Here is a 25,571-nt window from a genome sequence, read left to right on the forward strand (position 1 = left end):
CTCCATCCCCCAGGTCCCAGTAGCTGCAGGAAAAGAGCCCCTTGTCTGTGTCTAGATAGTCATCAGCCAGCAGGTAGATCAGAGTGCAGCAGTTGCTTTTGCTGCAGTGCTTGTGCCAGAGCTGAGCAGCATTACAGGCCAGGGATGGCTAAACCTCCCTAAATAGCTCTATTCCCCCATACTCGCTCCTGCTTCCCACTGGCAGTCTGAAGCTCTTCCCCAGTGGCTAGCATCCCAGGCTTGGCCTGCTGCCATGGACTCCATGCGGCTGGAGTTGGTGCTTGCACTGCCTGCCTGCCCAGCACTGGTAACCGCACTGCCCGCAAGTTTCAGGGCCGCATGGTGTTCCCGGGCTAGCAGAGGCACCCACCCAGCACTCTGGGGTAAGGATGTTAAGAGGCAAGTAACTGTCTAACCATGTAGTCAATACACTTTGATGAGTTGATAAGGGAAGGTGCTCAGTCCCGGCTTGTACCGGGTCCAGGAGCTACCCCCGCTGGGCGCACAGGCAGCCTGGCTCCCACTACATTTAAACTGTAGAGCCCCAGCGGGGGTAGATCCCAGAGCCAGCGCAAGCCAGACCTGAGCTCCTCAGTCCCGGCTCGTACTGGGTTGAGCAGCCCCTGCCTGTGGGGCATCCCCGCTCCCTGCTGCGACCGCCCACGGATTCAGAGCAGCCTCTGCTTGTGGCGAGCCTGGGCCAGCCTCCCTTGCCCTTCCCGCCGTCTCCCGTGCAGCTGCCCGATAGAGGCAGCAAGGCGGGGGGGGGGGGGGGGGGTACAGGCGGCACCGCGCCTGGGGAAACGCTCTGTGGCTGAGACGCCGGGGGACGGCGCCCGGGCTGGGGCAGCGGGGCAGGTGCTTGCCCTGGGCGCGTTCCCGCGGCCGCAGTCGGTCTGCCGCGCCTGCAGGGGTCGCTGCCGCCGGAAGCTGCTGCGCTCGCTCGGTGGCAGCAGGCGCAGCGTCGGTGGCAGCAGCAGCAGCAGCCGCAGGAGAAGCAGCCGCGGCGGCCCCGATTCCAGCTCCGGCCCCCGCCCGCCCCCGCCGCACGATGCCCACCGTGGAGGAGCTTTACCGCAACTATGGGATCCTGGCCGACGCCACCGAGACCGCGGGGCAGGTGGGCCCCGGCCGCGGCCTGCAGGGCCCCGCAAAGCTTCGGGCTGGAGTGCGGCGGGTCCCTCGGCGGGGGAGGGCAGGCCCGGCCCGGGCTGGAAGGGGCAGGGGGAGGGGGAGGCCAGGGGGGAGGGGGGTTACTGGGGCTGAGCAGCCTGGCGGGGCAGCGGGTTACGTAGCTGATTAAAATATTCTCCCCCTCCTCCCCCGCCAAAAGCAGCGTCAGCCTGGGTCAGTGGCGTCAGGCTTGAAAGGGGGCCCTCTCCCCTGCCGTGGCCACTGGTGCCCGGCGTCTGTCAGTTGGAGGGAGACTCCTTGACCTTGTGTTGGGTGCACGGCGCTCTGGTGCTGTCCCAGGCGTGGAAAGGGTTTGTGGCCAACGGTTCGCCAGGACGTTGAAGGCCTGAATCCCAGAGGTGCGTAGCAGCCCCTGCTCCTATTCAGCTCTCCTGGGAGTTGTGAGTAGCCATCATCCCTCACAAGTCGGTCGATTCCTTGAAGCTCCCTCCTGCTTGGCAGAGCTGTGTCTCTTTGAAATGTGGTGTTCCACTTAGTAGCTCCGTCTCAGAAAACAGATTTGCCTTGCTGGGTGTTTGGCCCAGATAAATGTATGGTAGTCATCAAAAGAAAAAAGACACATCTTGCATCTTTTACATTTATTATCACCATCCAGAATAGGGTAAAGTCTTCTTTCTGCAACAAGGTGGATAAGGTGTTAAAAATACAACTTGGTTCATTTTCTTTAGAATAAAATATTTAGCTTGCTTGTTCCACTTTAAGTAATTTGTTTAGGAACATTCTGCTAGCATTTTAAGGTTTCTGTTCTGCATAATTTTATATGTGCAATAGAGTTAAGCTTGTGCTGAAGAGCTTGCAGTGTCTGAGCACTGAACAGTTAAGCCAATGTAGGAGTAAAAATGAAATTAGCCAAAGTAAACCAATAGCAACTTTAGTGTAATTATTGAGGCATTACTGGTTAGAAAGGAAACTTATTTCCAAAGATAGACATTGTGTACAATAGTTCATTTAAATGGCAGATGGTAACAACAATATTTGATTAAGAGCAATATGATTATTCATCTGTGTACAACTTGAGGACAGAGAAATTGCTTGACCAGTTTTGGCCAACAGTCATCTTTTTTTTTTTTTTTTTTTTTAAATAAAGACTTCCAAGTAAAATCTTCTGTCTTGAAATATTAATATAAAAACATGACTTGGCAATGCCAGGTGAAAGATCAAATGTCAAACATCATCTTAGGCAGAAGATAATTGTTGTTGTTCTTCAAGTTTTTACAAATATCAATTCTTTCCCCTGCCTAGATAGAAGGTTTCCAGTTTCTCATCATGCCATTGAACCCTGATAATCCTATGGAATTCCATCAACTTCGTTGTGACTCTGCTTGTGTTTAAGGGGTCTGCTTCTGTGAATACGATAGCAGCATTTGGCTCTTAGATAGAATATGTAAATATTTTAATGTTATTCAGCTGAGCAGAGGATGATTTACTGCTTCAGTTGGCTATTAAGGGCTAGATCTACTCTTACTGAAGTCAGTGGAAATTTTGACTTCAGGAATAGGAATGGGCTGTTTGGAATGGACCATTTCCTACCTTATTGGTGTTTTGGACAGCATTTTTTTGTTGGTTCAATTAGGAGTCAGCAAGTTTATGTCACTATGCAAATTATGGTTCCGTTAATTTATCATTAATATAGGTGAACTTTTTGAAATAGGGTTTTGTATTAATCATAAAAACTAAAGTACAATTGAGAATAACAAGTCCTTTCTTGATCCTAGGGAAATTCTAAGTATGTTCTGCTTTATATAGTCTATTTTCTCTTCTAGCATAAAGATGCTTATCAAGTGATACTGGATGGTGTAAAAGGAGGTGCCAAGGAGAAGAGACTGGCAGCACAGTTTATTCCAAAGTTCTTCAAACATTTTCCTGAGCTGGCAGATTCAGCTATCAATGCCCAACTGGACCTCTGTGAGGATGAAGATGTTTCCGTAAGGCTACATGTTGGATGTTTTTTAGCAGGCTTCTATGTTGAGTCTTATTTTGTGTTCCCTTTTATTCCTCTCCCATTTTATACAAGTATTTTCTTGCAAAAAAGGGACTCCGGTGTCCATATGTTTCAAATTATATTATGTCTGTGTGTCATAAAATTGTAATTAACAATATGTTAGTTCCTTTCTTTTATTTCAGTCAAAACAATTCTGATCACTTTGGCTGAAATAATCGGATTCTATGTTACTTGCTTCATGATAATGCTTACAATGTCTGAAGAACACATTGTAATTCTGTCCATCGTCTATCACCAGATAAATCTTCCTTTTCTTCATTATCCCTCGTGATTCAACCCTTTCTAATTACAGGAAAATTTTCTCTACCTAGAAAATGAACTGAAAAATACTTCTCACATCTCTAGCACTTTTTATATCAAAGTACTTTATAATAAGTAGAGATGTTAAAATGTGTTTTAAGTAACCATATAATTTCTGAAAATATCAGCGGTTATGTGCAAGATGGCAGTTGGTTCCCCAGGAACTGGTGCTCACAGAGAGCCAGCTTTTAAGCAGGCTCACTGCATGTACCAGCTCCCACCTACATCTGACATCCCCCCCCCCCCCCCCCCGCCTCCCCGATGCCTCTCATACCAAGGCAGCAGTAGAGGGGAGGCGGCTCCCTGGAAGCTGGTGCACACAGGAATTTGGTTTTTAAGGCACCTCGCTGCATGTACCGGGTGAAGGTTACATGAAGGTTAACTGATGAGCCTAGTGTACATGGTTACATTTCACATTGCTAGTATTAAGCATTACATCTTCTCTGCAGGGTAGGGAAGTATTGCTCCCATTTTACATTTATACATTGGAACCATGAGATGCAAAAAAAAAATCCAAAACATGATTTTCCAGGTGTCGTCAACATCCACAACTCCAGTTTGCTTACACAGAAGTTGTGTGGGTTAAGCACCTCTGGAAATCTGACTTGGGTGCTTTGCTCGAGGTCATACAAGAAGGCTGTGCTCAGAAGAACCCCAGTATTTCTGATTTTATCTTGTACACTAATAACAAACCAATCCATTCTCTGTTTAGCCATTAATACCTACCCAGAAGTGGTTGAATTTGATTTAAAAAAATAATTGAAGTTGTATTCTTTTTAATAGAAATTTGGTTCATGAGATTTTGGTTGAATTTGATTTTAAAAAATAATTGAAGTTGTATTCTTTTTAATAGAAATTTGGTTCATTAGATTTTGATCAGATAATGATATATTTATGTAAGTGGTTAAGCAATCTGTTAAAAATGGCATTTGCCCAACATTATTAGACTCAAGATGAAATCATAGTTAAGTTTTAATCTGCAAATATCTGTTCATAAGACTTCTCCAAACTAATCACAGATGTTGAAGTTTGAGCTGTGACTAGTGTCTGATTAATAGCCAGACTGAGATTTTTCAGTATGGCATAGCAGAGTTAGATGAGAAACCTCTTGAGAGTTATGTAGTTCACACATCAGCATGTGTAATCCAGAACATTTGAAGGGATGCTACTCGAAATAGAAGGTAACAGTCACACACTAAATAATATTACTAGGACAGCTCTTTGTAAGAGTGTTATGTGTTGTCTGACCACTAATGAAGCCCTTTTGCTACTTACTAAAAATAATCTGTTTGCTAAAATAGCAAACCCTATTTTTTTTTCTCAATTACCCATGTTCTGGATCTTCCTTAGACTCTGCAGTCTGGATCTTTTTTTATATATGTGCTAAGATTTCTGACTTTTTTTTGTTCAGATGTTGACAGTGTTTCATTTTGACAGATCCGACGCCAAGCAATCAAGGAGTTGCCTCAGTTTGCCACAGGAGATAATCTTCCTCGGGTGGCAGATATACTAACACAGCTTCTGCAGTCAGGTAAGATGTACTGATGACGTTTTTGTCTGTTTCCTGCTGCTATGTGCTTCTGTTACATGTATGTTTGTGACTACCTTGGTTGAAGAGAGGTACAGGTGGATCAACAGAGGAATTGAGGTTCCACATTAGCTTGCCGAATAGCCATCAGCTCCATTTCTTTTCCCATGTTGTTAACATCTCATATCAGCATGCAAATTTGCTAACCTTCAATTCTGCTGGGAAGAAGCTGATTAAATAATTTTGCATTAAATTAAGATAGAGTTATTTAAATATTTTTGTCCAGTGTTCCATGGTCTGGACCCATGGTTCCTAACCACTGATCCACGAACTGGTTCTGGGCCATGAACCACTCGTTGCCAAGCCACAGCGGCTGTTGTACAATGGCTCGAGGGGCTGGAGTATACCTCAGCCTTGGCCCCCAGAGCTGCCACAACTAGCCAGTCTCGGCTCCAGCAGCCACTTGACACGTGTCAGCCGACGGTCAGGGCAGTGTGTGTGTGTGTGTGTGTGTGTGTGTGTGTGTGTGTGTGCGCGCGCGCGCGCGCTATACACCCAAGACTTTAACTGCTGAGACCGGGGTCCCTTGCAGCGGGCAACCTGGAAGAGGTTGACGAGTGCCCCAGTTCTGCCAACCAATGGTCAGGGCAGTGAGTGGTGTGTGTGTGTATACTATACACTCGAGACTTTAACTGCTGAGACCGGGGTCCCTTGCAGCGGGCAACCTGGAAGAAGTTGACGAGTGCCCCAATTCTGCCAACCAATGGTCAAGGCAGTGAGTGGTGTGTGTGTGTGTGTGTATACTATACACTCGAGACTTTAACTGCTGAGACCGGGGTCCCTTGCAGCGGGCAACCTGGAGGAGGTTGACGAGTGCCCCAATGGATTGTGCCACCTGAGTGTGACACAAATCCAAACGCCCAAGCTCTCCCTATATCTGTTCCCTAAGACCGGCTGAAGTTCTTTTAAATTGTGCTTGGTTCTGTTACAACAACTGAAGGAGTCAGGTTAAAACTTAAACAGTTACAGGCTTATTAAAGAAGCTTATAAATCATATGGTTACAATGGCTATTGTTCTATTTCTTAACTATTAGCAAAATATAGGTCTTAAAAATGGTTACAAAGAAGATAAAGATAGAAAAATAGAAATAATGGTACCAAGTAACAGCTTACTCTTTCTATGTGTACACTTAAGACAGAGGACCACATCCAGGTACCATTTTTACCCCCTTCTGTGCCTCTCGACTCCAGCATGTCAGGCCAGGGCCGGTCCCTCAATTCCTAGGAAAGACGAAAATACGAGGTGGGCGTCCCCATAGAACCTCGGGAGGTCAAACACCTAACCTGACCAGCGGGTAGAGGGTAGAATGACACTCAAAGTGAGTGTGTGCTGGGCCCATCTTTTATACTCATGGGGTCACGTATTTCTCTTTCTTATCTGTAATGCCAATTGATGCTGGTCTGTCTGCTGTGAGACCAGTTCTTACAAGGGAGTTGTGAACTTAATTTACACTTGTAAGAGAGAATTGAGGTGATTAAATAGGAAGTACAGGACATTGTTTTCTCAGTGGGAAATTCCTCCTCCAGGGACTGTGTGTGTTCGAATCAACATAGGTGCCAGCCGGTGGCAGTCTCGCATATCCTGATCTCTCCTCAGCTTCTCAGGATCAGATGAGCCAGCATAGACTATGCTGATTTTATTGCTCCTTCTCTGTCCTGTATGCTTCAGGAAGGCAAATAAGATGGATGATATAGGGGTTAGTCTGTCTGGCTACAACATGGCATCTGCCAGAGCTAAAGCCAGCTGCTGTGTGGTGGATCACAGAGCCAAGGCTGGGGGTCATATTTTGGTAGACAGGTAACATTTTATTTGCATGTTCATTATTTGCATAATTAATGTGCAAATAAAATGTTTGTGAATGGGTTTGCAGATCCGCGGTGTAAAAAAGGGGGAGAGAACTAAGGATGTTCAATACCGGTTAATTTACTAGTCGAGTAGTCAATGGAATTTCCATCGACTACTCGATAGGCACTTCCGCATTCCTCCTTTGAAATATACAAGAGCTCCTACAGGGAGGAATGCGGAATGCCTCAAAGGAGGAATGCAAAACTCCGCACCCTTCCCGAACACAAGAGCCCAGGGCTGTATGCACATGCCAGCTTTGAAATGTACAGAAGTCCCCAGTGGGGACTCTTGTGCATTTCAAAGCGGACGCACCAGCATAGAGCCCATGGTCAGCGGGGGAATCTGAGTCCCCCGCTTACCCTGGGCTCCCTGCAGTGCTGCCACTTTGGGTACGTCTAGACTACATGCCTCTGGCGACAGAGGTATGTAGATTAGGGTACCGGACATAGTAAAATGAAGCGGCGATTTAAATAATCGCCGCTTCATTTAAATTTACATGGCTGCCGCGCTGAGCCGACAAACAGCTGATCAGCTGTTTGTCGGCTCAGCGCAATAGTCTGGACGCTCCCCTGCCGACATCAAAGGTATTTGTCAACCACCCAGGTATGCCCAGGTATGGGTGGTCGACAAATACCTTTGATGTCGGCAGGGGAGCGTCCAGACTATCGCGCTGAGCCGACAAACAGCTGATCAGCTGTTTGTCGGCTCAGCACGGCAGCCATGTAAATTTAAATGAAGCGGCGATTATTTAAATCGCCGATTCATTTTACTATGTCCGGTACCCTAATCTACATGCCTCTGTCGCCAGAGGCATGTAGTCTAGACGTACTCTTTAAAATTCCGTGCAGAGCCGGGGTCATCTGGGGACTCCCCAGCTGATCTGGGGCGCTGCGTGGCATTTCCAAGGAACCTGGGATCAGCTGGGGACTCCCTGGGTTGTGCTTTGAAATGCCATGCATGGAGCCCGTGATCAACTGAGGAGTCCTCAGATGATTCCCGGTTCTGTGGAAATGCTGCACGGAGCCTGGGGTTAGCTTAGGACTCCCCAGCTGAACTCAGACTCCATGCTGCATTTCCACAGAACCTGGGATCAGCTGGGGACTCCTCAGCTGACTCTGGGTTCCACAGAAATGCCGCAAGTACTCTCTTTTTCCTCCCCTTTGCTGCCTCTATACTATAGAGGCAGCAAACAAGAGCAACTAGTTGATTCAACTAGTCCTCAACATCCTTAGTGGGAACCACTGCTCTGGACTACCTTTGCCCTCTGTATAAAAGCTAATGAACTTTTCATGTACTGGTGCCTTGGATCTGTCATAATCAAGTGTACGTGTGGGTCATGTTGCTAAATTTCCTGAAGGTTTTGAAAGACCAATTGATTTATCTTCTTTGGCATAATTAAATCTTTCACAACATTTTCAGTGTGCAATAAATTAAAACACTTAATATCATTCAGTATTTCACATATTCTATTATTTTCAAAAAGAAAACCCCAGTGACTCTGGAGAACTAAATATTTACTACATAATGAGAATTTATAACTAATATTTTAGTCTCTCCTAGTTAGTAAATAGGAAATGTTGCCTGTCAGAAGGGACTTGCTTGATGCTACTTTCCAGTAGAAGCCCTATTTTATTCAAAATAAGAGGGAAAATTTGCTTCTTCTGTGGAAAGCACTGGAGAACTTTGAAGTTTTTTTGAAGTGAATGTGTAAGGAAATGAACATATCAGCTGATATCACTTTGGTTACTATAGGTTTAACCGTCTCTTCCACTAACCTTAATATTTAGTTAGAATGGCTTACCAATTTTTTTTTTTTTTTTTGTAACTTTGACTTTTAAGGTTTCCTATTGATGAATTTTTATTTTATTTTATTTTTTGCTTCTATTTTGCATCTTCACTGTCAGGATGACAGCTTCCTGTTTTCCTGATAAATATTTGTTAAATGTTTAAACTCTGCAGTGACTTTTTTTGTAATCAGATGTCAGGAGTAGAGACCTTTTTGTGTTTGTTGGAGTATTCCTTTTGACCTCTGATTCCTGCCCTTACTGCAGTATTTCAGAAAGATGCGTAATTTGAATTGACTTTGAATTTTGAAAATGACTTCAAATTTTCTCTTCCCCAGATGATTCTGCTGAATTCAACTTGGTGAACAATGCTCTGCTAAGTATATTTAAGATGGATGCTAAAGGTAAAGCACAAAGTCTTTTATATATAATGTTTTTATTGTTTTAAATACCAGTGAGATAAGGAATGGCACTTGTATCTGCTGCAGGTAAGGGTAGAATTTTAAGAAAATGTTATTACTTGCCATTCTTACAGATCTAGAAATGTTTGGCTTATATAAACACAGATCCTCTTGGTAATATAGTGGCACCCAAAATGTGCAATATGATATGCAAACATACATGAAGGAATAATTAGTAGTTTTCTTTTTGCTGTATATCATAATAATAAAATTGTTGAATGGTTTGGATTAGTTGAATTGTTCTTGCATTTTAGGGACACTGGGAGGCTTGTTCAGTCAGATTCTTCAGGGAGAGGATATTGTGAGAGAACGAGCCATCAAGTTCCTTTCTACAAAACTCAGGACCCTACCTGAGGAAGTGTTAACAAAGGAAGTAGAAGAGCTCATATTAACTGAATCAAAAAAGGTAAATGTTGTATTTCACTCCAAATTTAGGTTTTGTTAAATCAGCGGGGAGAGGTTAAGTAAAAATGTTTCCCGTTTTAATTTTTTAAAACCCCATTAACCATTATGGCTCATGATTGTATGACTACTCAGCTATGTTTGAACCTGGATGTAACAGCATTATGTTAGTGTATTTGAATATGAAAGGAACTACTTGTTAACATTTGTTTATAATCTATTTATAATGGAGCAAGTAATTAAGGAATTCATCTGTAAATATCTGGAAGAAAATAAGGTGATAGGTAACAACCAGCATAGATTTGTAAAGAACAAATCATGTCAAACTAATGTGATAGCTTTCTTTGATAGGATAACAAGTCTTGTGGATAAGAGAGAAGCTGTGGACATGATATATCTAGACTTTAGTAAGGAATTTGATACAGTCTTGCATGATCTTCTTATCAATAAACTAGGCAGATAAAACTTAGATGGGGCTACTATAAGGTGGATGCATAACTGGCTGGATACTGGTTCTCAGAGAGTAGTTCTTAATGGTTCACAATCATGCTGGAAGGGCATAACAAGTGGGGCTCCGCAGGGGTCTGTTTTGGGACCAGTTCTGTTCAATATCTTCATCATTGATTTAGATGATAGCATAGAGAGTATGATTATTAAGTTTGCAGATGATATCAAGCTGAGAGGGATAGCAAGTGCTTTAGAGGATAGGGTCATAATTCAAAGTGATCTCGGACAAACTAGAGAAATGGTGAGGTAAATAGGATCAAGTTTAATAACAAATGCAAAGTATTCCACTTAGGAAGGAACAATCAGTTTCATTACATACAGAATGGGAAGTAATTGCTTAGGAAGGAGTACTGCAGAAAGGGATCTAGGGGTCATAGTGCACCACAACTAAATATGAGTTAACAGTGTGGCAGAAGAAGCAAACATGATTCTGGGGTGCGTTAACAGGAGTGTTGTGAGCAAGACACAAGAAGTGATTCTTCTGCTCTACTCTGCGCTCATTAGGCCTCAGTTGGAGTATTGTGTCCAGTTCTGGGCACCACATTTCAAGAAAGATGTGGAGAAATTGCAGAAGGTCCAGAGAAGCTCAACAAAAATGATTAATACTGAAAGAATTGGGTTTGTTAGTTTAGAAAGGAGAAGACGGAGAGGGGACATGATAGCAGTTTTCAAGTATCTAAAAGGGTGTCACAAGGAGGGACAAGAATTTTTCTCCTTGGCCTCTGAGGATAGGACAAGAAGCAATGGGCTTAAACTGCAGCAAGGGATGTTTAAGTTAGACATTAGGAAAAACATCCTAACTGTCAGGAAGGTTAAACACTCTAATAAATTGCTTAGGGAGGTTGTGGAATCTCCATCACTGGAGATATTTAAGACTAGGTTAGATAGACATCTATCAGAGATGATCTAGGCGCACTTGGTCCTGCTATGAGGGCAAAGGACTGGACTCGATGACATCTTAAAGTTCTTTCCAGTTCTAGTGTTCTATGATTCTATTTTCATTGTCCAGACTGAGAGAAATACAGAAATGAATAAAAGTAACTAAGAAATATGAAGTCAATTACATGGCTAAAGTTCTTTCAGTTTTAGGCATTCAGGACTGAAAAAAATTGAATAATAGCACTATTTACCAACTTAAATGTACTAGAAGATGGATATTACAAATTGCTCCAGTGGTATTCTGTTTTCTGCTTTTATTTGAAGGTCCTTGAAGATGTGACTGGTGAGGAATTTGTTCTTTTCATGAAGATATTATCTGGCTTAAAAAGCTTACAGACTGTGAGTGGGAGGCAGCAACTGGTGGAACTGGTGGCTGAACAAGCTGACCTGGAGCAAACCTTCAATCCATCTGATCCCGATTGTGTGGACAGACTTCTGCAGTGTACTCGACAGGCAGTACCACTTTTCTCCGTATGTATTTCTTTCCTTCATATAGTTAGTACCGTATTAATGTTGCTGATTGTAATGTCTTTAGTTTAGAGTGATAGCACAGCTGTAGTATATAGTCAGCAGTTTCTCTATTCTAAGTCTTACTTGTATTTTGTACTGATCTGTTCTGGAGAATTTCCATTTTGATTTAAATGCCAGCAACTTTTGTGTCTTCCCAAAATTCCAATTTTTCTCTCAAATTGAAGATATTATTGTGAATGATGCCTGTCTCTCACCTCTATTCTTTGGTATATGTGGTATTTGTCTTCGGCTACGTCTAGTCTACAAGCCTCTTTCAAAAGATGTTTAGAAAAAGAGCGTCTAGACTACAACTGGTACTTTCGAAAAAGCAAGCTGCTTTTTCGAAAGAGAGCATCCAGGCAGTCTTGATGCTCTTTCTAAAAAGTACAGTTTGCATTACATAGCGCCTTTTTTTGAAAAAAATAGCCTTCCCCCCCAAAAAAAAGGTGTCGTTCCTCCAAAAACGAGGTTTTCCGTGGCCGAAAAAACTGCTGCATTCTTTCGATTTACTTTTGAAAGAACACAGCAGCAGTCTAGACACAGGGGAAGTTTTTCCAAAAAAAGGCTACTTTTTTCGAAAAAAAACCCCTGTATTCTAGACCCTTAGTGTGTTAGCTGAGAAAATAGAAATTTTCTTTACAGTTTATGGAAGATAATCTTTTCAGTAAAGATAACTTTTTCTATGGTTATAGAAGTCTTTTAATACATTCTTTCTGGTCTTAGCATCCCTGGCAGATAGGCAACACTGTTGCTTAGCTCTGTGTGCTCAGTGTAGTGTTCGGGAACTTCTCTTAAAGAATCAGGAAAACATCAAAACACAATATTGTAAGAGGAAGTAGGGCTTTGTGGCTAAGGCAGTGGATTATATTTGTGGCTGTGTTGCAGAGTTCTTTTACGATCTTTGGTTGATTACCTCTAGTTCCCCATCTTGTAAGGTGGAGAATGCTCTGAAATTCTAATTCTTGCACTGATTTAACTGTTCTTGATACACTCCTCCACTCCAGGGGACTTTTGACAGTCTGTTAAAGGAGACTGGTGTTTTTGTTTGGTACCCATAGTACAGAAGGAACTGAGACATGAGAGTTTTTGGTCAGTTTTTGTTTCCATCTTGCAAGGAAAGTCATAAGATAAAGGCAGGATTTAAGGTCATGGGCAGCGACTTCTGGGCAAGCGAAAACTCCTATATCAGACACAGATGAGCACTTATACTAAAAGGAAGTCATTCAAAAGATGCCTTCGACTAACTTCAGGAATAGATTAACTTCTTTTTAAAACACTGGCACTCAGTAGGGTTGTAAGTGACTAGACACCCCCATCCCTCACTCCACCCCACCTCTGCTACCTCTATCAGAGAAAGACAGCGAGGGGGGAAGCAGGAGCCAGTGCTGGGGGGAGCCAGCTTAAGTGGCTCTCTGCCCGCTCCCCAGGACCGTCTCTGCAGGGGGTAGTGGGAACTGGGTGTGAGCTGGGAAACAGCTGATTCCTGGCTCATGCCGGATCCCCACACTGCGCTTCAGCCTTTTAAATGTATTAAGAGCCTCCCGGCTCTTATTACCTTTAAAAGGCAGAACCACAGCGAGGTTAGCTCCTGAGGCTAGGAGCTAACCCCACTGCGGCTCCCCCACTTATTGACTAATCGATTAGTATGTTATTTAATATACAAGGTGTCTTGTCAGACTACTGAATAGAAGACCTAGTAATATCTGCTCTGTCAAGAGAGAGAGCTGGATTTGAATCCTAAAATCATCCTTTGGAGTACATGGTCCAATAGGAACATTTTCTGCTGATGAATTTAAATGTTGCAAGGCATATTGTAACAATTTAAGGCCTGTTCCTTCAGGGGAAACAAACTGTTTATAGGAAAAGCACATGCAGTTTTCTCAAAATCCCTTATAAACTAGGCAGCATTCTTAGTTGCAAGAGCTCATGGCTTTTGAGGGTGGAAATTAGCTAAGGGGTAGCAAAATGCTGAGTGTCCGTCAGGCAGGGAAAGGAGCAGAATTAAATCAAAGCCCTTCAGTAATCTTAGTGCCTTTTGTACTTTACAGAAAAATGTTCATTCTACAAGGTTTGTGACTTACTTCTGTGAGCATGTGTTGCCAAACCTCAGTTCCCTAACTACTCCAGTAGAGGGCCTTGATATCCAGTTAGAGGTAAGTTAAGCCTGTAAGAGCTATTAAACCTCAAACATACACATCAAAGTGCTTATTGCAGAAGTGAATGTTTCTCTGCATAACATGCTGGAGTTGTAAAAACTGCATTGTGTATTCCAGCAATGTGCTGGTTCACTGTCTTGTGGCTGTTTCGCTTAATAACATGGGGAAAGACCACATGACTCTGCAAGCTGATGGAGCTGGGTTGAGCAGAACTTTCCTTCTTAGACCTAAGAGTAAATACAGAAAGCAAAAAAAATTTCCCTAATTAACAGGAATAATGACTATGGTCATTAATCTTATGGTGTCCTCAGTGAATTCTCCAAACTGTTTCTCTTCCTTCACATTGCTTTTCAGATTTCCTGCTTAGAATTGCTTCTTGTCCAGCAATGTGCTTGTGCTGGAGGAGGGGGGTGAGGGTGGGGGGATTCTTGTCTGAAACAGCTTAGAAGCTGAAAGACAGACCCAGATAGACAAGATGTACTGACAAAGCATGAGAGAATAACTTGAATACCTTTTTATATTCATTCTTCTGGCATCATGGAGGCAGTGTGCTTTAGAAAAGATTGAATCAACATCTGTTCCTCACTGTAGACAGGAGGATCAGGCAAGCTTAGTCTGACATTCTCTGCATAATAGTTATTAAAGTATGGGTAAAAATATTATTGTTGTGTTAATTTTAATTAGTTCTCCAAAAATCTCTGCTACTTAAAGCCCTTATTAAAGCTAAGATGTCCTTCAGCTGACATCAGTTGTATTTTAAAGACTTTTTAAAATTGTGATTGAAGTTTATGGCAATCGAATGTTGATATGCTAAAGAAGCCATGTTGAAGAAGCTAATGTTGCAATCCACTTTTATTTAAAATGCATGCAATTATGTGTTTGTAACTTTTAATTTTATCAAGGCCATGTTTTCATTTGTAGGTATTGAAACTACTTGCTGAAATGAGTTCATTTTGTGGTGACATGGAAAAGCTAGAATCAAACTTGAAGAAGCTTTTTGATAAATTACTGGTAAGGCAGACTTGCTGTGATACAATAAGAAAAAACACTCTCTTCAGCGTGAGTGACCTTCGGTAGCTTATTACCCATTTATCTGTGGTCTCTTCCTGTTGTAAAGGTAGTTACCCCTGGTTATTCTTCTGTTCAAGACAAATAAATGCAAAGATCTCTTTTCCCAGTTGGAATCTTTCTGTAGTGTTGCATAACTAGATGATTTCTCTACACATGGTTTTGATCCAAGATGAAAAAAGTAGCATGGTTTGTGTTAGGGATGTTAAAATCCATTTAATTTAACCAATGAAAAATTCAGCGGTTACAGGGTTTCATACAGGGGAGAGCGGGACAGCCAGAGTCAACATGAAGCTAGCTCCCCACATGCATCAGCTCCTGCCTCTACCTTCCTCCTCTCCCCCTCCTCCCTGCTCCCCTGAAACAGAGGCAGCAGTGCAGAGGGAAGAGGGAGTTGCACGTAACTCTGCATGTTAACCAATGAGCCTAACAGTTTAAATGGTTACACTTTCATATCCCAAGTTTGTGTTTATATGATGTTCTTAAAATACATCTATGCTAGCAGTAGTTGCAGAGCTATCTCAGTCACTTACTAGCTCAGAGCAAGTATAGGTAAGATGATAATAAGTGTTGGTGGCTATTCTGAACCACCTGCCAACAAATGCTAGTAACATAGAACTAGTACGATGAAGGGAGACTGTTAAAATTGTCAGAATAGATAAGGTTCTATGTAATGTAGTTTAAACTAGTTTAGTTGTAGTCTATGCTCGACTACAGCAGAGCCTATAGAGAAATGTCAGTTGATCCTCCCTGCTAGGGATGTAAACAATTAGTCAATTATCCGATAAGCATAGTCCCTTGACTAGTTGCTTCTCTCTCCTCTCCCCTCCCCCCTCCCCCCCGCCTCTATCAGAGGCAGCAAGGTAGGAAGACAGAAGCTGGTGCTGGGGGAAGCTGGCTTAAAAGTCTGTTCCCCCACTCTCCCCAGCACTGTCTCTACACTGGGGGTCAGGGAAAGCAGAGGGGTGGCAGGACCTTGGCGTAAGCTGAGAATCAACTGATTCCTGGCTCATGCCCAGTTTCAGATGCTGTGCCTGTTCTTTAAATGTTTTAAGAGCCATTAGGCTCTTAATACATTTAAAAGGCAGAGCCCCAGCAGGATTAGCTCCCGTGTCCGGGAGCTAACCCTGCTGCGGCTCCCTAGCATATCAGGTAATCGACTAGTCAATGAATTGATTAAACTAAATTTAACGTATCTACTTCCTAACACTGAAGTAACAGAGAAGATTTGTACAATCATACATTCAAGAGAAACTGGTAAATAGTAGACTGCTAACTTGCTTACATATTGAGCTAACTGATTTGGTAATGCTGTTTATTTTCAATATTGAGTTTTAATTTCCATAGCCTTGCTCTCTTGTGAAAGTGGATGAGATGCAAAGGTTGGAAAAAAGGGGACAGGTGAGTGGAAAGCATTGAATGTCTCTGTTCTGCTTTGTTTCATCAGGAGTACATGCCACTCCCTCCGGAGGAAGCAGAGAATGGTGAAAATGCTGGCAACGAAGAGCCCAAGTTGCAGTTCAGCTATGTGGAGTGTTTGTTGTACAGCTTTCATCAGCTAGGACGAAAGCTTCCAGACTTCCTTACATCCAAGCTCAATGCTGAAAAATTGAAAGACTTCAAAATCAGGTAATGTATAAGAAAAAGGAATGGTCACTTAGCTGCAAACTCAGCTAGACTGGACATATTGGAAGTGTCAGTGGAGAGTATTATTGATCCTTTCTCTGCTGAACTGTTTGAATGTGGGAGAAGCATAAATCAGATTGGTAGGTGAAATAGTGAACCGACTGAAAAATGGTTTTTAGCATTTATTTAAAAAACTGTCATTACAGTTTTTTGCTATTTTTTTTTTTTTACAGGAATGCTTGGAAGTTTTGTGCTTGGTTAGGTTGGGATTAATTAAATACTTATGTGAACTCTTTTTTTTTTTTTTTTTTTTTTTTTTTTTTTTAAATTAGGCTACAGTATTTTGCCCGAGGGTTGCAGGTTTATATACGACAGCTTCGTCTGGCACTTCAAGGAAAAACAGGTGAAGCCTTAAAAACAGAAGAGGTATGTATTTCCCAGTATCAGTTCTCCTCTTGTCATTTCTACTGAAATAGCTATTGCAAACAGTTATAAATGTTAGGCTTTATTGCTGAGATGATTTTTAGGCAATTGAACTACTTAAATGTCACTGGGAAATGGCTATTGCTATGCTGCTTAAACCTACTAAGTGACTATACGTTGACACTGCATTTCAGGCAAATATCTATACAACTGATAGCAAGTATTTTAGAGTAAGGATGTTAAGTATCGGGTAATTGAGTAATCGAATAGTCAATGCATTTTTGCATCGACTAGTCAATTAGTTGATAGGGTGCCTCCGCCTTTGGCTGGTTCCTCCGCCTTTGGCAGCAGCCAAAGACGAAAGCACTCTGTGGAGCCTGGGGTCAGGTGGGGTCAGCACTGCTGCTTTGAAACACCACATGCAGCCTGGGGACACCCCAGCTGGCTCTGGGGTGCACGCTGTTTTTCAAAGCGGCAGCACCGCATGAAACCTGGGGTCTGCCTCCAGGCTTCAAGTGGCACTGCTGCTTTGAAGTACCCCACTTCCCTCCCCCCCCCCCCTTTTTGCGGCCTCTAGCTGATAGAGGCAGAAAGGTAGGGAAAAGCGACTAGTTGAGTGTCCTGTTGACTATCCAATAAGCATTTGCTTATCGGATAGTCGATTACTCCTTCACATCCCTATTTTAGAGAGAAGAAAGCTTTTGCAGTTTTAAATAAACTTTGTTTCGTGGTGTGGAAAACGGCAAATGTTTTCTAGCTTTAGTAAATGTAGATTCAGTAAGTGTGAAGACAGCATGCACGAATGCATTATACTCTCACCTCTGCAGACTCGCGTTCAATCCCCATGTTCAAATGAGTTTGAATTCAAATTTTTTGTTAGTTCTCAGTACCACAAAGGTACTACAGTACGTGCTATTGGCTATGTCCAAGTTTGAAGTACTAGATGTGCTGCAGGTCAGCATTCAGGGAAGCTGAAACAGCTGTGTGAGCATATAGAACTGCAGTGCCAGAGGGTGCTGGAAATTAGGAGGGGCAGTTTGCCAGCACATTATACCAGAAAACAGAGTTCAATGTCTTGTTAGAATCAGTCTTGCATTTCTCTAAGCAGTTAAGTTTCCCATCTGTTGCAACATCAGTCATGGAATTTAGAAGCAATGTCATTCCACTTTTAACAAACCACTGATGCTTGCTTCCCAAGTCAGTATCTGGTTATGCTATAATGATGCCTAACCATGGCCAATCTTCCTGGCATATTGAAACAAGACAGTGATGGAGACTTGTTTGTAAAAGATACATGATGGAGTGTCATTTATCCAGATGCCACTTCTGAAGATGGGGAAGCACTTTTAAACCACAACCACATGCAACTATGTGCAACAGGTCACAGTGTTGCTTTGGCTTTCAGATTATGATAGTGGTTTTTTACCCACATATTATGTCTGTTTGGCCTAGATATATATATTGAGTTTTGAATGTGACACACAATTGTATTGAAAAAAATAATGGTAGACAATTGGAGATCTTGGAATTCTACACCCAACTGTGAATTTCATTAAATACAAAATTACTGAGAACTTAAAATTATAACAGCTAAATCATTTATGGAAACTTGCTATAGAGCTTGCATCATGGCCATAGAAATGAACTAGGAAGTGTTCAGTAAAATTCTAATACATCTGTCTTCACTAAATACATCTGATGTAATTTCAAATTACTAGAATAACTGTTGCTGTTTTGTTTTCAAATTACTAGAATAACTGTTGCTGTTTTGTTTTTCTCCCCAGAACAAAATTAAAGTGGTTGCCTTGAAAATAACTAATAACATCAATGTTTTAATCAAGGTAAGCTTATCTCTTCTGTTATTTCTAAGTATGGTACAGATGTGTTATAGAAGGATCTCTGAAAAAGAAGGAGCTCTTGAAAAACTATCTAGAAGGGGGTCAAATTTTATTGTCAGAACACTGAACTATCATCTCTACTGTGTAGTAAGTCAAATTCAGCATTGGCACCCTGAAGCTTTTGTTAGGTCAGTGCTTCTTGGCAGTCATGCAAATACATTTCCATTTTGTACTGTATGGAGCTGCTGGTTAGCAATTAACAGAAGCAATTAATAAACAAAAGGTTTATTGAAGTGAAACAGTGACTGGCTGTTTGAAATCCATTTCAGTACCCTACCTGCTCAGTGTATAAAGTTTATGTCCTCATTATCAAGACAGAGTGAGAATTTACTTTAAAAAACACTATAATGGATCAGTTCTCCTTTGCCAGTGTCTTGCCTCGTTAACAGTCCATCCTTTGGTATCTGTAATCAGTCAGTATTTCAGGGATATATTACTAAAGGTTTAAAATAATGCTTTTAAAGCCAACTGTTTTTATTGTACTTTCCCTTCAAAGTTCATACCATGGCACTCTAACGAGCCTATTTTTTGCTCATTGCTGTGCTGCTTCTTAGCATAGTGGTGGGGATTGCAAAGAGACCCACACAGGAACCATTGTAATCCTGTGTACAGTACGTTACTACAGTGATGTTAATGTACTGTACAGAATCATAGCATGAGGCACCTCCATTAATATGAAATTCTAATTTCATATTAAAGTACATGGACTAAAATAGCTGAATTTTTTTAAGTGGTTCATCCAGGTAATTCGTGTTTCCAGATCTTAGGACTTAGCTCTTTAAAACCAAAGAGGACTTTTATTTAGGGAGGTTGAGGGAAATAGGGAAGTATTCCTGATGCAGTCATTATAAAGGTGTGTGTGTATATATGGAGTATTATTGCCATGGACTTAATTTTGGGGTAAAAGGTCTACAATTTTGTTTCTTTAGGATCTTTTCCACATTCCCCCTTCTTACAAGAGCACAGTTACGCTGTCCTGGAAACCTGTACAGAAGGCTGATGCAGGGTAAGAATTGCCAGGAAATCTTGCTTAATGTGATGCTATTTCATATACATATTGTGGAATTATTATTTTGTGATGTACATTCATTTGTCAGAGTGTGTTGGTTGGCATGTAATCTAAAAGCCAAATTTGCATGCTAAAAATTTAGATGGATTTAAGATTATAGCTGTGTAATAGTACCTTGAAGGCACTGTGTACAAGTGATATTCTTAGCATCATTTGCCACACTGGGAGTCACGCAGCAGATTAGTTGTTGGTGAGTGATATAAGGTGTCAAGCCTTCCTGGGATGATGCAGTAGATTATTTAATCAAAATGGGGATCAGTCTTCCAGGAAGGCTCTATAATACCATCTTGCAGAGAGTGTCTTCATTAACTGCTCTACCGGTTTATAAATATTAATTGATGGGGATGAGTATACCGAGTCTATATTTATTACTTGGGGATTAGTGCAGTATCTTTTAAAGACCTGTCTCTATATTTTCTTGCCTATGTAGTCAAAAAAGAACTAGTGAAGATACAACCTCAAGTTCACCACCGAAGAAAACTCCAGCAGGACCAAAAAGGGATGCGAGGCAAATATACAACCCACCCAGTGGAAAATACAGTAGCAATCTGGGCAGCTTTTCTTATGGTGAGTTGGAGTGTTTGGAAGAACCTTGCACTTTGAATTATATCCCTCTGGAAAAGATGTTAGTTAAGCAAGTTCTGAATTTTGTGTCATGATTTTTTCCATGAAATTGTATCTGTGGTTTTTGTTTGCTTGTTTGTTTTAAACCTGGACTAGTGATAAGATAAATTTATCATCCCACTAACCAAGCAACTTTTCAACATAATTTTAGCAGCCATCAGTCTCTGCAGATCACTAGAACTGGGGATTAAATTGTTAGAAAGCTGAGATTCCACATTATATTACAGCAGCGGTTCCCAACGCGGTGCCCGTGGGCACCATGAAACCCGCCGGACCATTTATGTGCACCTGCCGAACAATCTGGGCCGGCTCCACCCCCCTGCACGTGGCACATGGTGTTGGCCCCGGGGGGCATGGGCGGCCCCTGCCCCGGGTGCGTGGCACAAGTGCGGTGCCGGCCCCTTGTGCATGGGTGGCCCCTCCCCCGGGATCGCGGCATAAGCTGCTGGCCCTGCCCCTCCGGGCGTGCGATGCATATGCCGGCCCCACCCCCTGGGCGCGTGGCCCGTAAGCGGCCCTGCCCCCGGACACACGGTGAGTGAGCAGCCCCGTGCCCCGCAGCCCCCAAAAGTTTGGGGACCACTGTATTACAGTATAATGTAATATTCTTAACAATGAAAATTCTGTTGTAAATTTTTGTAAACATAGTAGGCAGACCTTTGGTGCTACAATACTGTTACCCTGGGCACAACAAAGCCAATTTTCCCTGCCTTTAACATTCACGTTTTCAGATCAAAAACTATGAATGGGACACATCTAGCTCACTTAATTAGCTTCATTAACACTGCTCCTACAATTGAAGGATAACTGTTTTTTTCTGTTAAGAATGTAAGTAACCAAATCTAAGATACATCTGCCTCATCTGATGAAGTGGGTTTTACTGTTGAAAGCTCATGAGCCTATATACTTAGTTAGTCTGTAAAGTGCTACTCATTTTAAAATTACAAATTAATATGGCTACCCCTCAGACTTTTTAACTTTTAATATAATTTGAAGAAATTATAGCTGAAAATGATTCAACTCAACTCATTTGTCTTCCTGTTAGTACAGGATGCTATGAGGACAGTCAACTTTTTGTTCCTCACTCCAATGTCTAGTTTTAAATATTCAACGTTTGTCCTTTGCTTTTGTAGAGTTAAGTTTAATGTAATTTTAAAGGCTTAATATTAACTATTACGAGGGAAGGAAAAATAGTAGGTGACTAAAGTATTTTGCATTAAGGCAGAGGTGGGCAAATTCCAGTCCACACCAGTTCCTTCCATTTGAATTGGCCGTGAACGGCAATTTGCATCTGAGAGCTGCAGTTGTCCAATAACTACAAAGGCGCAGATGAACATGGTAGTGGCAGCTTGCCAGGAACTAACCCACCCTGTATTAAGGCTTCCATTAGGATCAAACTCTAGATAGGCTACTAACAGAAGCTTGACACGTTTTTGGTTCTTCCAAATGCAGTGAGATCAAACTTAATAGAGCTAAATGAAAAACTAACTCCAATGAACTGTTCGTATATTTATGTCCTGTGGTGGTTCTTAAGGTGTTGAATCCTTAAACTGAAAACATTATGGTACCAATATAGCAAAACACTTTAGTATGTTCTTAATTTTAAATAGATTATTAGTCCCATTTAAAGTCAGTAGGACTACTTACAGTTAGTGTAAAGCATACGTTTGATCTACACTATGATATGTAGTAAAAACTTTAATAGAACTGATACAAAAACCTTTTAAACTAATATACTACTATCTTGTCAGAAGGTTTCAAATACCGTTATGTTGATGGGTTTAACCCAGGTAATTATAACAAAAATAATAGAACAGCTATAACAGGTATGATAATATTGCAATTTCACTTTTTTAATCAGTGATTCAAACATCAGAGACCTGTATGAGATAAATGTTTGCATTTATTTTCAGAGCAGAGAGGTGGTTTCCGGGGTGGCCGAGGGAGAGGCTGGGGAGGACGAGGTAATCGCAGTCGAGGAAGAATCTATTGAACCAGACCATTACGTTCTCCAGAGTCGTCATAACATAAAACAACTGTAAAAGTGAAAGTACCGCTCAAAGGATTGCCTGGAGTATTGTATCCCTTCAAGGACTGCCTTCTGCTAAAGACTGACTTAAATGTTCTTTATACCTTTGTATGTATGATCTACTTTTCTAATGGACTACAGACTCATCCATAGTGAAACTACAACTGTATTTTTGGATGATTAGTCAGCATTTTGAGTTATTTCAAGTGTCTTCAGGGTTTATTCAGAATTGGAAAACAGCGTAGATGTTTTTTCTGAAACAACATCTTGACAGTTTGTATATTAACCTAAAAATCAGCTATTACTCAACTGAAACAATATTGTAATTGAATTTATATATTAAATAATGGACAGGAAAGGTATGACTACAAAGGTACACATCATTTAAGATTGACAGCTGCAGTAATCCTTTCCTCATCTATAACAATATTTTGCAATATGTGGAGAAGAGTACTATTATTAAATTAGCATTTATTTACTCTTTATTACAGAATCGTTGACTATTCAGACAAATGTTGCATTTTTATAGTCTAACGGACACACATTTTTGCTTTTAGCATGAAGCAATCATTTAACGTAGTTGTGGAGAATGTGATTATTTTGTTTTTTACAGCTTACTCTTCTCCCTACATTGTAATACAAAAGTGGTGTTTTGCAAATGGGTTTTTAATGTTCAATATGAATATGTATGCATATACCGTGAAATTTCAGTAAAATGAGGGAAAATAAGACTAGAAATACTTCAAGAATGGGGAAAGTCAGATGCAATGATTAAGCTTCATAGATTGGAGTTGGACAGCAGTAGTAGCCTGGCTCTTTCCTGTGTGTTCAAAGATTCTGGGTCTGTTGGGACTTGAATTTTTTTTAAATAATACAAACTGCATTTTAACAACAAAGAAATAAAAATGTTATTTTGGGTACCACTGGGGAAAAAATCCATCCATGTTTGATTTAGGAGAAGAATTGAAGACTCCGACTAGTTTTGTTCTTCATGGTAACCTAAGATTTTATTTAATAGTGGACACTCAGTAAATAAGAGCAGATATGGCACATAGGTTTGGTTTTGTTCTCTTCTCTTTCCCTCCTCCCTCTCCCACCCTCTGCCCCACTTAAATGTTTTACCACTTTAACATTTTTTTACTTTCTCAGCTCATTCTTCAAAGACTAAACATTGTAAAAGGTGTTGTGATAGTAAATGGAAGAGAAGTTGGGAGGAAAAAAGAAATTTTAACATAGTTAAAAGAAGTGTTGACAATATTTTAGGCTTTAGATGACTGAAGATTTCCCTAACTTTTATTTTCACCATTTTGATGACTGTACCCCAAACCAAATGTCTAAAAGTAACGTTTTCCTACTAGTTTCATGTGTATTTGTGAGGAATAGCTTGTGAATCTGCCACAGGTGTCTTCATCAACATTCTCTGGTATTTATCACGATAATCTGAGGAATGTACATTAGTATTTCTGGAACTAATTCAAGATCTTCTAGAAAACTGTGTCTTTAAAAAAAAAAAAAAAAAAGCCAGAACTATCAAATTACAGAAACTGTCTCCAAACTTGAGTTCTGTGCAGCTTTGGAGCATTGGGGATAGTAAACTTTGGACATTCCATAAGCACTTTTGTTGAATGTATTTTTTCTGAATACAAGACACTTGCTAAATTCAAATAGCCACTTAAACTGACCAATTAAACTTCAGCTTTCAAATACAAATTAACATGATCAAAATGTAATTTGAAAATAAGCATAGAATTGGTATTTCCAGGTAAAAATTTGGCATGCTGCATAACGCAACAAATTTGTATTTGAGGATTTCTAAATAACTTTCAAACCCTGTTTGTAAGCACATTTATATTCTAATCACTGGATGAAAGCAGCTTTACTCACTGGAGTTTGAGTGAGAACTTTGACACCTTTTTTTCAGAGAGATGGTGTGCAGCTTCAGCAAAGTTCTTGATGTCTCGGGAAGAGCCAGTTTCTCCTCTCATTTCATTCTTTTCTGATACAGTGAATTCTTTTGGAGGCACCTGTTCACTACCTTGTTCAACTGTAAACGTTCCCTTACTGCTTTTGGAATAAATTCATTTTGTAATTTTGAGTGGCTTACTGGTTCTTGATTCCTGTAGTTTTTCATACTTGTGATGGCTCACTAATGGTTTTTTAATGTCTTTCATTCTGCAAGGATCTCCCTGCTTATGTCACATATATAAAATTAATACTTTAATCTACAAATTAGAATTAGCCACCATTAAGACAATGTTGCAGCTATTGAACCATCTAAATTAATACTAGAAGCAAAGTTTTGGATAGGAAATATAGATGTATCTCTCAACTGAAATGGCAATGATGAGTTTGTCAGCTGAATACAATAATCCATGATACAATTCATAGAAATGTTGGACTGGAAGACAATGTTGGGACCTTGAAGGCAGAGTCCAGCCACCTGTGCCATGGTAGGACCAAGTAAGCCTAGGTTAGGTTATTGTAGACAAGTGTTTGTCCAACCTGTTCTTTAAAACATCCAATTATGGGGATCTTACAATCCCCCTATCTTAACTACCTTTATAGTTAAAAAGTTTTAATATCTTAAATCTCCTTTGCTCCAAATTTAAACCCATTACTACTTGTCCTAATTTCAACAAGCATGAAGAACAGTTGATCACCTATCTCTTCGTAATAACCTTTAACGTGTTTGCAGACTCATCTGATTCTCACTCCCTCCTCTTATCAAGACTAAACAGGTCCAGTTATTTTTTAAATCTTTCCTCCTAGGTCAATTTCCAGTTGCTGTCCAATATACTTTAGCATGTGGACAAATTAGGGCCTAACATCCAGAATTGGACGCAGTATTCAAACTGAGGCATTACTAGTGCCAAGCAGCATAGGAGAGTTACCTAATGCCCAATATGTGTAAAAACACCCCATAATAGCCTTTTTTGCATCTGCATTACATTTGATTAATTTAATTTGTGATCCAATATAATTTCAAGATCATTTTCAGTAGTTGTACTACCTAGTAATTGTTCCTCATACAGTTGTATATTAAGGATGTAAAATCCCAGTTAACTAGTTAAAATCCATTAACTGGTTAGGTAACATTTAAGCAGTATCCTGCAAATGAGGGACCTGGGGAGGCAGAAACAGCGGC

At 41.0% G+C, this 25,571-nt stretch overlaps 1 protein-coding gene across 1 annotated transcript; it reads left to right on the forward strand.

The window, feature by feature from the left end:
- Positions 1-883: 883 nt before the first annotated feature.
- API5 (apoptosis inhibitor 5) lies at positions 884-24,521 on the forward strand. The gene is made up of 14 exons (XM_075927515.1): positions 884-1,120; positions 2,958-3,119; positions 4,934-5,027; positions 9,053-9,118; positions 9,430-9,581; positions 11,288-11,494; positions 13,582-13,686; positions 14,611-14,700; positions 16,205-16,386; positions 16,716-16,809; positions 18,591-18,647; positions 19,634-19,710; positions 20,204-20,340; positions 22,311-24,521. The coding sequence occupies exons 1-14, from the start codon at positions 1,052-1,054 to the stop codon at positions 22,388-22,390; spliced, it is 1,572 nt and encodes a 523-aa protein (XP_075783630.1). The 5' UTR covers positions 884-1,051; the 3' UTR covers positions 22,391-24,521.
- The last annotated feature ends 1,050 nt before the right edge of the window (positions 24,522-25,571 follow it).

This window comes from Pelodiscus sinensis, chromosome 4 (assembly GCF_049634645.1).
Source record: "Pelodiscus sinensis isolate JC-2024 chromosome 4, ASM4963464v1, whole genome shotgun sequence".
Lineage (NCBI taxonomy): Eukaryota > Metazoa > Chordata > Testudines > Trionychidae > Pelodiscus > Pelodiscus sinensis.

Bases quoted from the DNA above. Each gene is read 5' to 3' on its own strand.
- API5 (XM_075927515.1), top strand. From the start codon at position 1,052: ATGCCCACCGTGGAGGAGCTTTACCGCAACTATGGGATCCTGGCCGAC. The intron at 13,687-14,610 runs GTAAGTTAAGCC...TTTCATTTGTAG, and splicing joins GCCTTGATATCCAGTTAGAG to GTATTGAAACTACTTGCTGA. The intron at 14,701-16,204 runs GTAAGGCAGACT...TTGTTTCATCAG, and splicing joins AGCTTTTTGATAAATTACTG to GAGTACATGCCACTCCCTCC.